Source organism: Vidua chalybeata, chromosome 5 (genome assembly GCF_026979565.1).
Source record: "Vidua chalybeata isolate OUT-0048 chromosome 5, bVidCha1 merged haplotype, whole genome shotgun sequence".
Taxonomy (NCBI): domain Eukaryota; kingdom Metazoa; phylum Chordata; class Aves; order Passeriformes; family Viduidae; genus Vidua; species Vidua chalybeata.
The window spans coordinates 3,249,440-3,262,242 of NC_071534.1; the positions used below are offsets into that span (position 1 = coordinate 3,249,440).

A 12,803-nucleotide genomic window follows, 5' to 3' on the forward strand; every position below is an offset into this window, starting at 1 on the left:
CTCCACTTGAATTTTTTTTTTGTGCAAGTACTCATGGCATTCTTCTAATTCACCATGGCTTATGATGCAGCTGCCAGCAGTAGAGACACTCTGGTCCTGTGCCTTGCACAAGCAAGTTTCCTGTAAGTAAAAGCACCTTTTCTTCTGGTGCCTGCACTAAAACAGGGGGAGAGTGGAAGCATAGAAGTAGAACAACTACACGTTGTTTTTGAAAACTGTACCATTTATTAAAGTGCAACCTGGGGGCATGGTCTTACAGCAGTGTCCCATTAGCAGAGGGAAAGAATGTACACACCCCTTCACTTGAACTGAATATTGAACAATGAAGCTGGAAAGAACTTTCTTGTCAAGGTGGAAACACTTTTATTAACCAAATGGCACAAGAAGCTTTAGACAGTTCTCCCCAAAAGGGCTGCACTTGCACATTGGAAGGAACAGTATGATGAGTTCCTGGGATAATGGGTGACCTGAGGACCAGTCAGGGTCTCTTCCCCTAGGCAGGCCTCTTGAGAACAGAATCCAAAATCCCTGCAAGTCTGTCACTATTTGCTTACACCCAGCAGAAGTCTAGCAGAAGAGATCCCCTAACCTGCAGCTTCAGAGTCATTAGTCTTTGCTACTTAACAAATCAAGTGTCATTCTTTTGGTCTGAGTGGGTTTTTAGGTTTACAGTTGAATAAAAGCTTATCCTGCAAGTTAAAACTGAGGACAAAGCCCCTAAAGGTACAGCAGTAAGATGCATCCTCTGCAGTTTGTTGTGTCCACATCGCTAGTGTCCCTTGCCTGCCATGCAGATACTGCAGGGAGATCAAAAGCAGCTTCCACTGGAAGCCAACAGGAGTTCCCCCACTTCTACAGCATGACCACAGACCTCTAGCTTGGAGGAAGCAAGTCAGCCTACCCAAGAGACTGAGAGAAGGTCAGCTCAAAGTAGAAAAAAAAGTGATAAATTTATTTAACTTAAGGAGGTGGAGCTGAGTGGAAGTGTTGCGTTTCCTCTGGACTTAACACTACTGACCCTTCTGAGCTGGTGTCATTCCCCAGCCAAGTCCTGGTCAGGCACCTTCACTCTATCAGACACAAACTGAATTCTGTTGCCTAGACCTGGCCCTGCAGCCCCTGCTCTACCTGAGTCAAGTAGTGCTAGGTTAAATTTTATAAATACCCCCCCTTCCTTTTTTTTTTTTTTTTTTTTTTTTGGTTTTTTTTTTTGTTTTTGTTACGGTAATACCAAACTTGCACTCTTACACAGGTACATACATTAAGTCAAAGCAATCCTGTTCTTGCAACCTTCCTCGTTCTGAAATTAAGCCGTCTTAAGCCACAGCTTTTGCCCTGATTAGGTAGAGCAGATATTGTGCCTCACCCCTCCATGTTTCACAGAATCACCTAGGTTTGGAAAAGACCTTTGAGATCGAGTCCAATCTATGTCCAAACACCACCTTGCCAACCAGACCACGGCACTGAGTGCCACATCCAGCCTTTTCAATCACCTCCCGGGACGGTGACTCCACCAGCTCCCTGGGCAGCCCATTCCAATGTCCAATCACCCTTTTTGTGAAGAACTTTTTCCCAATGTCCAAACTAAACCTCCCCTGGCACAGCTTAAGGCTGTGTCATCCAGTCCTGTTGCTGTTGCCTTGGAGAAAAGCCTGACCCCCACCTGGCTACTCCCTCCTTTCAGGTTTCCCCTGAGCCTCCTCCTCTTCAGGCTGAACACTCCCAGCTCCCTCAGCTGCTCCTTGTCTGGAATTTGTGTTCCAGACCCCTCACCAGCCTTGCTGCCCTTCTCTGGACTCGCCTCAGCACCTCAACATCCCTCCTGAACTGAGGGGCCCAGGACTGGGCAGAGCACTCGAGGTGCACCTCACCAGTGCCACGTACAGGGGAAGAATCACTGCCCTGGTCCTGCTGGCCACAGCATTCCTGATCCAGGCCAGGAGCCACAGCATTCCTCATCCAGGCCAGGTGCCACACCATTCCTGATCCAGGCCAAGAGCCACAGCATTCCTGATCCAGGCCAGGTGCCACTGGCCTTCCTGGCCACCAGGGCACACTGCTGGCTCATGTTCAGCTGCTGTCAGTCATAACCCCAGGTCCCTTCCTGCCTGGCCACTGTCCAGCCACTCTGTCCCTGGCCTGTAGCACTGCAGGGGTTGTGCCCAAAGTGTAGGACCTGGCACTTGGTTTTGTTGAGCCTCCTATCACTGAACTCAGCTTATGGATCCAGCCCATCCAGGTCCCTCCTACCCTCCAGCAAACACTTGCACCCAACTTGGTGTCATCTGCAAATCTGCTAATGCTAAACTCGATCCCTCATCCACATCATCAATAAAGATACTGACCAGGAATTTTTCACTGGCAAACACCTTCTCCCATTGTGCTCCAACATGAGCAGACACAAACAGAGTCCAGAATATGACATTCTGCTGAGGCCCTGGGCTTTGTGATGCTTGTAGGTATCACACCTGGGCCAGCCATGTGCAGCTCTCCCATTTCACCCCAAGAGATTCTGGTAATTACACTCTGAAACTCTGTAACAGGAACTTGCTCTGGCTTAGTGAATGAGCGACTGCAGAGCCAGAAGCATTTCTAGTTTTTTCCCAGAATGGCAACATCTACTTTACTAGGGCTTTGCCAGTACTGCCAAAACCCTGACATTAAATATAGGGAAGGTTTATAACCTCAGATTATTTTACCTACTACAATCATTAAAATGAAAGAAGACCAAACTTTAGCAGCTTGCTTGTTTAGTACTAATTACGCTTCTCATTTGTGGCCATTAGAAAGCATTGATTAGTTTAAAAATCCAGTCCAATGTTTTAGGCTAGCTGTGATCAGTACTATGGGGGAAGGAAGGAAATGGGATTCTGGCAGCAAAACTTGTCCTGTGTAAGAGCACTCAGCACTGCAGCTTCCACCTGGCACTTGAGCTGCAGCTGCCTGAGCACAGCCAGAGTGAAAAATGAAGCCCTCACAAACAGCAAGGATGGATTCCTGTAGGGCTGACTTGCCCCACAGCGCAGGGACTCAGGAGGCAGGAGCCCACCAGGCTCCAGCACACAAGAGCTGCAGCTGGCTGGGACATGGCTCTGCATCTGCACTTTGGGCTTTTGGGCAACAGAGGAGTTCTGTCTTTGCTCTCAGCCTCTTGTTCCTGCAGTACCACAATGCCCAACTAAGCTTAGCTTAGAATTAATCACAGCTGAATTTAAGCTGCACCTTATCTTGAAAGCCTTTCCCTTGACAGCCCCTTACTGAGCACGCTGCCCACTGCAGTTCCTTAAGTATTTCCCACTTTTTTCACAGATCCAGCCCTCTGCTGTTTCAGCATCTGAGCTTTAGGGTATGCTAAGGATAAAGTGAAGACAGAATGGGTCTAAGGTAGATATTTTGTTAAAATACAGGCCACTAGAGGACAGATATTGAGGCACTTCTGGGAAGGGGATGAGCAACACAAGTGAAAGTAATTCTATATGCCCTTTTGCAAGTATATAGCTCCTGCCTTCCTTCTGCCAGCTAGGAGAGATCCACTGAAGAAAGGTTGCATCACACCTTGCAGGGTAACTGGACCCTGCAGGTTAAGGTTACTGTAATATACTTGAAGACGGGGCGGGGAAGAAAACTTCCATTTTCTAATTCACACCTCTTAAGAGAGCAGCCTCTCACTCAGGTCTGTAGGAACACTGCCATCTGAGTTCCCCCCCCCCCACTTTGGTGACTTCCACAAGGCCTGCCCCAGCTCTGACCACGGGACTCCAAACTCTGCAGAATTCAACCCCAGAACTGACCTTTTTAACTAGTGGAGCGTTCCCAGAGGAAAGAGACTCGTACAATAAATTTTCTGAACGCGTGGTCAGTTCAAATTCTCGCTGACTTGCCAAATCTAAAAGACCTCAGAAGGAAAAGAACATTATAAAGAAAGGACCAAGCAACCAAAACATATGGTGCACGATGCTCCATGAAATGTAGCAACACACCAGATACTCAAGGCTTCTGCCTGACCATGAAATATTTTTCTTACTACTGCTGCCACCTTCTCACTGCTGTGCGTGGAAGCTTTTTATTTCATGCCCCTCTGGGCTCCTTGAGGCAATAAGTTTTGAACTTCTTTTCTTGCCAGCCTGGATTTATTCTTGTTTGTCCTCTACCTCTCCACACTACGACTGAAACAACCCCATCCACAGAGAAGATGAAGTAACACCAGCACTGCCTCCAGCCTCCCCCCACTGGTACACAAGTTATCCAGAGTGTCCACAGAATCCATCTCTGCTTCAGAGCAACCTGCTGTGTGGCTAGAGGTGGGGCTGTACCAAAAGCAGATTTGTTCTCTTCAGGAAGGAAGGGATGCAGGTTAAGAACAGTTCTCCCCCATAGCAAACGTGCCCAGAGAAGAACCCAAAGCCATCAGCAAAGCAGCAGGAGAGGGGCAGCCTTGCCCTGACTGACCAAGCAATAAAGCTGCCCTGGCCACCTCAGAGGCTGTACCATTCCCTGATAAACACGACATGTGAAAGGAAGCAGAGCTGTTGCTGCATGTCTGTGACAGATGGAGCATAAAGAGACCTCTCCTCCACGTGCGGGAAGCTCCTGCAAGGGGAGAGGGAACTGCCCTGGTGGGAAGGCAGACACCGGAGAGCCTGTGGCATGAGGAGGTCCCAGCCACCCCTTCTGGGGACACAGCCAGCAGTGAGTACCAGCAGAGCACCAGAAAATGGCAAAAAAAAAAGTCAATTCCATTTTGCAATGTGATAAAAGATTTGGGGTTTTTTTTTCTGATAAGGCCAACCTGCTATGTGTTGTACATGGAAGAAGAGCAATCAATGATCAACAGTACAGTCCAGAACTCCAGAGCTCCCAAGTTCAGTCCACAGCAGCAGTATATACACAACCCTTCCTCTTAATAGTCAACTTCACACACAGAGTTCAAAATCCAGTAAGTTTTCTAGAAAATCCATTTCACAAAAGCTTACACAAAAATAATTCCTCAGAATCTGACACATTCTGACTAACTTTCCAGCATCCTGGGATAGGAAAATGCAGCAAGAATATCCTTAAAATAGAGAATATGCTAAGATCTCTTCATTCTGAGATCCCTTAAGAAACAGGCTCATCGGGAGATGTATTCTTGATATGGTTATTTAGAAATAAAAGTACCTTGCCTTTGTGCTTTGTGAAGACTCCCCCATAAGCTCATGTTTCATTTTTTACATTATCACAAGCTCCCTTTCACCTTCCTCCATCTGCTGTAAGCCACAGTGCCAGCACCAACCCTCAGAGATGCATCCACAGCTCTGTCTGGGAAGCCCAAGGTGTCGCCCACGCAGCTGCAGTTGGACAAGGACAGACACTCAAATGTGCTGGAAGAGGAACACTTGCAGCTGGATCCCACTAAGGAGTAGGGCAATAATTGAAAGGCTTGTCTCCACACACACCTCAAGTGTTGTGACTGCAGGAAGGGGGAATTTCCTTCTTTTGCCTAAGTAATTTGCTCATGATTTGTGACCCTGTAAATTTAGGTAATTACAGATTCACAGTCGCAAAAGAAATCGCACTGAACAGCACTCCGGGCCAGGTCAGGAACAAGCAGACAGAGATGTTTAATGCTCTTTTGTCAGTTACTAGAATCCATTGCTTTGGATATCTGGGATTCTGTCGCGGGCAAGAAGACCAAGTTAGGACTAAATACACTCTGTGCTTAACTTGGGAAAGACAATGCAGACTGCAGCAGGACAGCAGAGCGTTTAACATCTGAATTGCACTTGAGGCACTGGCCTTGCTTCCACACGGTTTTGCTGTATTTTTGCTGAATATACCCCAGATATCAGAGTAGTGATCCCAACGGCACCGTGTCCAGCATCAATTTCGTACCTCTGGTAACTGAAGGGTTTGCAGTGAAGTGGGCTGGGCAGGAGCAGAACAAATGGATTCTCAAACCAGCAAATAGCAGTGTCCCTCCCACCCTCCTGGGCAGCACCTCTGCCCCAGGAACACCAGGATGCTCAGAGATAATACAGCTATAGAGAGGCAGCATCTTCACAGGATGGGGCTCCAGTAAACGTTAGGGGCCAAAACCAGTGTGAGCCAAGAGGTAAGAAAAAGCACTGTCCCATTGGGGCTTAGGAGGAACCTGGAAGGTTATGAGGAGCAGTGCTGTACCTGAGAGGAAGCTGAGACAAAAGGGACACCAGCCTCTCGCTACAGGACTCAGGTTGGCTAATGTTTGTTAGGAGGGGCTCGGGGGCGCAACGGGAAGTGACAAGACAGCACAGCTGCAATAGCGGTCAATCGGAGAAGCCAAAATCCCCAGGGGCTGGCAGCAGCTGGCTCGCCCCTTCCCCTGGGGATTCTTTGTTCCAGTTCCTAGAGTATGAGCACCCCTTTCTTCAGCACCTGCACTTTAAGTCTTAAATTTGCAGATTTTTTTGTTTTTTTTTTTTAAAAATACCCCCGTACTTTAATCACCAAAAACCAGTCCCCGCCCCGATTCTACTAAAAACATGATTGTCCGTAGCTGGAGGCTTATTGAACAACCTCACCTCATCACCACTGAGTTACTCAAATGTCCAGTTAAACAGCAGGCAGCTCAACCTTTAGGTAACACAACTACAAAAATTGGATGTGCTCTCTTCTCTCCTCCCTCCTCCTCAAGAGAGCTGCGTTACTTTTTCCTAAGCGCCAGCGCTACTCCGACTGCCACAGCCAATATCGCGACGGCGGCAGCCCCGCCGTACAGCAGTATAGATTTCCCTTCTGGCAACAGGATAGGCTTCTCCTCTGCAGCTGAGGATTTCTCTTCTATCTCTTCCAAATGGCCCTCCTTCCCTGCTTTTTTTTCGCCTGGAAGCAGTATTTTCTCAGGTTCTGGTGCAGCCTTTTCTTCCGATGGGGCTAACTTTGGGACAGGTTTACTTAACACGGGGATTTCAGGTTCAACAAGCTCTTCAGCTGCTTTTCCCTTTTCCTCCTGTTTTGTACGCAGAAGTGCGGAGGGATGTGCTTTTTCAGCAGCAGCAATTTCAGGAGGTTTTATTTCCTGTAAAGAAGCAGAGGTTTCTGGAAACGCTGCCTGTATGGTCTCTGCAGCACCAGCTGGCACCACTGCTTCCTCAATCCCCTCTGGTATCTCTTCCTTCTCCACGTGAACAATGTCAGAGTTGGAAGAGTTGTTCTCACTCCTCTCTTCAGCCCCTCCGTTGCTGTCCAGGCTTTTGACTTCTTCGGGATCCATAGCCACTTGCTGCCAGGACTCGGGTCCCAGGGAGACTGGCAGGCTCTCCGTGTGCCAGCTCTGACTCGCCGACAGGGAGACGGGCAGGCCCTCCGACTGCCACGACGTGGTCACCGTGGGGGACTCCGGGGGGCTCACCTGCCCTGAGTTGTCACTGGTCAGGATGTAGATGTCATTGCTGTCCTCTGCAATGAGCCCGGGATACTCTTCCTCTTCGGATTCCAAAGTGAAGACCGTTCCCTACAAACAAAAGGGAGGACACAACACGTGAGCGATTCCTTCCGTGCTCCCTCCGTAAGGGACAGAACAGAACAGGACACCTGGAAACTTGGTGAGCTGGAAGAAAGATGAGAGGGCCTCTGCAGGAACAGCAGCTGCCTGACCTACATTTCAGCACAGATTACAGAACCCAGCTGGTGTGTCCAGAGAATGGAACCCCTTACATGAGCTTTGCTGGGAGCTCCTCCTTTCCCTGATTTTATTGCCATGACATCACCAAAATGCACCACATGGTCATTATTAACCTGACAAGACACTGAAGTCTGAAACCAAACTGCAATGGATCAAAGAAAAAGAAAGCAAATGCAAGTACACGATCCCAGCTGAATACCACTCCCCACTCCTTTCTGTGCAAGTGCTCTCTATTGCCTGTTTTCATCTAACAGTGTTCCTCTTATATTAATTTTATCCCATTTCCAATGCTATGTGAAGCCTAAATTTCTGCTTTGTACCAACAAATTGGAATCTACAATAATTCTAGTATTTACTACAATTTTAGTTATTCTTCAACAAGTTCACTTTCAAAAACTGCCATCATAACTTTGGCTACCCAACTGAAGTTGAAACAAACAACCAAGCACACACACCCAGAGATGGTGACAGGGTTTGCTTGCTTTTATTTAGCTAGGAAAAATCTATAGGCATCCTAAAAATTTAACAATGGGTTTCACTGGAGAAAATACAAGTGTAAAATACTGATTTCCCTGCAATCAGCCCAGTTCATGTACTGGGCTTGATGTTCCATGGTCTGGAACACCCCTTGGGCCAGTTCAGGTCAGCTGCCCTGGCCACGCTCCCTCCCAGCCTCTTGTGCCTCTCCTCACTGGCAGAGCACGAGACTCTGAAAAGTCCCTGGTTTAGGGCTAGCACTACTTAGTAACAACTAAAACATCAATGTGTTATCTATGTCACTCTCATGCTAAATCCAAAACACAGCTAGGAAGAAAACTAACTCGATTCCAGCTGAAAAAAGGACAAAGAGATGGGGGCAAGGAGGCACTCCAAAGTTTCCTATGCCATATAACAGAAGTCTGTAAAGTAATTAACAAAGATTCAGTAACTTTCTTGTTTGTAACAAGAATGACTTGAACATTCAATCAAGTACTGCAGTGCTGGGAGCCCCTTCTGTGCAAATTCCAAACTTTCCTCTACAATCCTTTGTAACAAAAAAATCCATTAATTCTCTTTCTCCATGCTCCCTTCCACACACAATAGTTCTCCTAAAGGACTCTGAGCAGCTGTCCCTTTTTTAAACCTTTCCCAACACCTGTGAATTTGGGGCTTGATTCCCACCTATAGTTTCCCATTCCAAGATACCTCCCTGGTTGTTTCACAACTTTTAATGGATCCACATGGTGACCTGTGTCAGGAACTCATCCCAGTTAAAAACAAACACACTTCTTATTTTATGGAGATGTTTTTAACCCTCAGCCCCTGGAACTTTGTAAGATATTTGGACGTGGGCAAAGGAGTATTACAGAACACTTGAAAACTTTTCTTCATAAATGCCTTTAAATTGCTCAGTGTGAGAAAGATCATCCAGCTTGGTAAGATGTTTAGGAACAAAGTCAAACAATGCAAAGAGTTCCTCAGGGAAAGGGTTAAAAGCAATTAAGCTGCTCACTAACCATTTGAGGATCACCACAAAGTCTTAATTCAGCATGCAATGAAAATGAGTAAAGCATTACATTTGTGAAAACGTTCAGACACAACCACATGCCAAACCCAAAGCAAGCTCTGCTCTGCGAGCAGTCACCGACAGTTCAAGACTGCAGTACCCTGAAAGTCGTGTTCCGATAGAAGAACTAATTATTTTTTTAATAATGCCACTCAGGCCATTAAAACAAAACAGAGCTCTACACACAGGAGGAAGCAACCAGCAGTGCAAATTAAGGGCAATGGAAAAGAAGAGCCAAGAAACTGAAGTAAAGGCAAAGGTTATTGGATCCAAAGAAGAGAGTGAGGGCCGGAGCTGCTGTGCAGCGTGGGAGGACAGGACTCCAAACCTGTCCTGTTCCAGCAGACACTGGAAAGCAGCACAGCAGGGAGTCAGTCACTGTCCTTGGCTTCCACCACCCTCTGCTGAGGCAGCCTGCTGCCCACACTCTCTGAGATTGTACACTCACTCCCCTGACCAGCAGGTTTTGCCCTGGATGTTGTTAAGTAGGAAATACTCTCACTGGAATATAAGCCACTACCAGACTCCTACGATCAAAGTAAATTTTTTATTTCCACAGCTGACTCAGAAAGGCAATTAAACAACAAAATAATTAGGGGTAAAACCTGCAGTCTTGTGAACTTCTGTACTATCCTCCTCTCTGTTCAGCTCTCCACTTCCACAAATCAGGATGAATTTATTTCCTGTCCACACCACATCACAACACACTAGACCACGTCTGTGGTGTGACATTAGAAGAAAGAACAGGGACACACACCACTGATAACTGTTCTGCTCTTAACATTCCAGTGAGGTGCACACATGCTGCTGTGACTCACTCAGCATGAGGTATATACAAAAATATTCCAAAAACACACTAGGCTGCTGAGGATTTGTGAGCTCTGGTGATTGCACCAAAAAAGCCACCAACAAGGGCTACATTGAGATGGTCTAAATTCCTGAAGTCACACACTGTGCACTGGTGAAAGCCAAGAGGCTTTGAGCCGTGACTCAGCAGCCCACAGAGGGGAGAATGGAGCCACCTGTAGTCATTGGGGACAGCAGGTACAGAGACTGCCCTGAAATTACAACCAACCTGATACTTCTAAATGCAGACTTTCACTGGAGGTTCGCTTCTCACAAAATGCAGCCAAGATCTGGGCACATCTTTGGAGAGGGTAAGGAAATGAAGGGATGGTTATACAAGGAACACAGGCCATCCTCATAATTTCAAATACCTTGCTAATACGTGTAGCAACACTACACAGGCAGCCTGCCTTCAGCAGGAGGGAGGAGGACCAAAAGGGACTCAAGAGTTTTATTGTTCCTTTTCTCACGCAAACTGTGCTGACCTCAAAAGAGTTATCAGCTGCTGGCTCCCTATAAATCAGAGCCTTATGCAGCCTGGCTGATTCCTTTCTGTCTTTACAGACAATTTACCTTCCGTGTCAGTGCCTCAGGGACACAACTCCCCAGGCTTGGAGAGACAGATCACCCGTGGCTGGGAAGGCTGGGGCAGAGCTGACACACTGGCAGTTCCAGCATTTTTTCATCAAAAGCTTATGAAGCTTTAATTGAAAATCCAGACAGTAATAGGCATTATTTAGGATACATGATTAATATTTCTTGAGCTGAATTAAGATTTAATACATAAAGTCAAGCGGATAAAGCTTGGATTTTGTGCCGGTTCAGTTGAGGTTTGCACTTTGGTGGGTGTTTTTTTTTTCCTTTTAAAGCAGCTGTGATAAAAACTGAATGACATTTAGGATAATTCACTTGATTCATCTACAGATGTGACCCAAAAGCAAAGCTCCAACAGGCAGATTATTTCAGGACAGGATAGAACATGTGGAAGGATTTTTAAAAACCTGAGGAGGCCTTATATAAGCCCTACACTTTAGATATAATAGTAAGTAAGGAATTTATGTAAGCATTTCTTTATCTGCTTTGTTTATTGTAAATATACTGCTTCAAACCAAAATTATCAGAGTTGCTCTTTTTCATATTTGTGGTTGGAAACTTGCAAACTTGGGAGTGCTTTTCCTCATCCAGCACATTTAGAGAGCCATGTCAGGTGTGGTAGAGAAGCTGGAGTCCCTCCCTGCAGCCTCCTGCCACTCCTGATCCCAACCACTTTGAGGGAGGAGCTGGCACAAATTACAAGGAGACAGAACTGCACATTTCCCTGCTTGGTTAGAACACAGCAAGAATGGCCACATCCCATGAGACAGTCCTGGGGAAAAGATCAGCCACAGAAATCAGTCACTGTCCTCAGCCTATGGGGTTTGACCCAGGAATGTTCCACGGTGCTTCTACAAGTGACAGGAAGCGCTGTTAACAAATGTGGCACTCTTGCCCTCAGGAGAGGCTACAGCCAGTATGCTACAGGGTGAGCTACACTGGACAGCAGCAAAATGGTAACAAAATAATGAAAAAAAAAAAGTCTGAAAGTTCCTACAATAATATAGTACAGAACTGTTACTTAAAAACACCTGTTAACTTTCATTTATGATTTAAAGACAGCAAACATAAGTAAACCTCCCCCAAAACATAGAAACTGACTCTTATGTTGTCTATATCATCTTTCATAGTTTTCCAATATGTCTATTATTAAGGGTATACAAACAAACAGGCTCATTACCTATAGTATATATTTGCTAAACAGGAAAACCTTTAACTACACATAAGGATAAAAAATCCTTATTTAACAAAATAATAATTTCAGCACGATTCATGCAAAGCCGCTTCTGGTGCCAAGAGATACTCAAATAAAAATTTTGAATGTCTCAAACATAAAAGCAACTCATTTCTCTACAAAACACAGTAGGAGTAGTAACACACATTGCATCTATAATAGAGATGAGATTAGATTAGAACAGAAGAGATCCCATTAAGGTGTCCAATAGAGCATTTGCTGCATCTTAGAGCATACTTCAAATGCCCTGCCCTGTAAACTCAAAGACCAGGAAAATGTAAAAACAGCTGTGTCCAACTGCTGTTGAAGCTTCTTCTAGGGTTTGGTTTTAAGTGTTCTTAAAAGCTCAACTGGTCTCTGCCTTAAAGTAGAAACAAGGAAGGATGTGGATAGGCAACTCACACAAAACTCATTTCTGAAGGCACAAAAAAGCCCACCTGAAAATTATACAGTATGTCTATTACCTGTTCCCCACCTGTACCCCCCAGATCCTGATTTTGTCCAACTCAGGCAAAAATTCTGTACAGGTCAGAAAGAACCACCAGAGGAAAAAATCTCCATGTTCCCTGAGCTTCAACCCCTCAACATGAAACTAAACAGAGCCACATAAAATCCCTGAGAAAAAGAGTATCCTGAGGTTCAAGAGGAAATGCTTGCAGAACAGAGTGTCCCTGGAGAGCAATCTTGGCTATGATAAAAATTTCAACCACTCAACTCAGCTAGGAAGTTTCTTAGGTGAGGACACTGACTATCTTGTAACATAACCCATCCCAGAGAGAAATGAAGTTCAAGGGGCGTTTGGACAATGCTCTCAGGCACATGGTGTGGTTCAGGGCTTGGACTCAGGGATCCCTGTGGGTCCCTTCCAACTCAGGACACTCTGTGCTTCTATGGCCACCTTCCCCACACCAACAGCGCCACAGCAATGAGCACTAGGGAAC

The 12,803-nt window shown here is 46.0% G+C and overlaps 1 protein-coding gene across 2 annotated transcripts in view; it reads right to left on the reverse strand.

Moving 5' to 3' along the window:
* Positions 1–5,576: 5,576 nt before the first annotated feature.
* Positions 5,577–12,803, reverse strand: part of BCL2L13 (BCL2 like 13) — a 33,703-nt gene continuing 26,476 nt past the window's right edge. For both annotated transcript variants that reach the window (XM_053942321.1, XM_053942320.1), the window contains exon 7: positions 5,577–7,471. In XM_053942321.1, the coding sequence (XP_053798296.1) occupies positions 6,662–7,471 (810 nt within the window). In that variant the 3' untranslated portion in view covers positions 5,577–6,661. The remainder of the gene's footprint in view (positions 7,472–12,803) is intronic.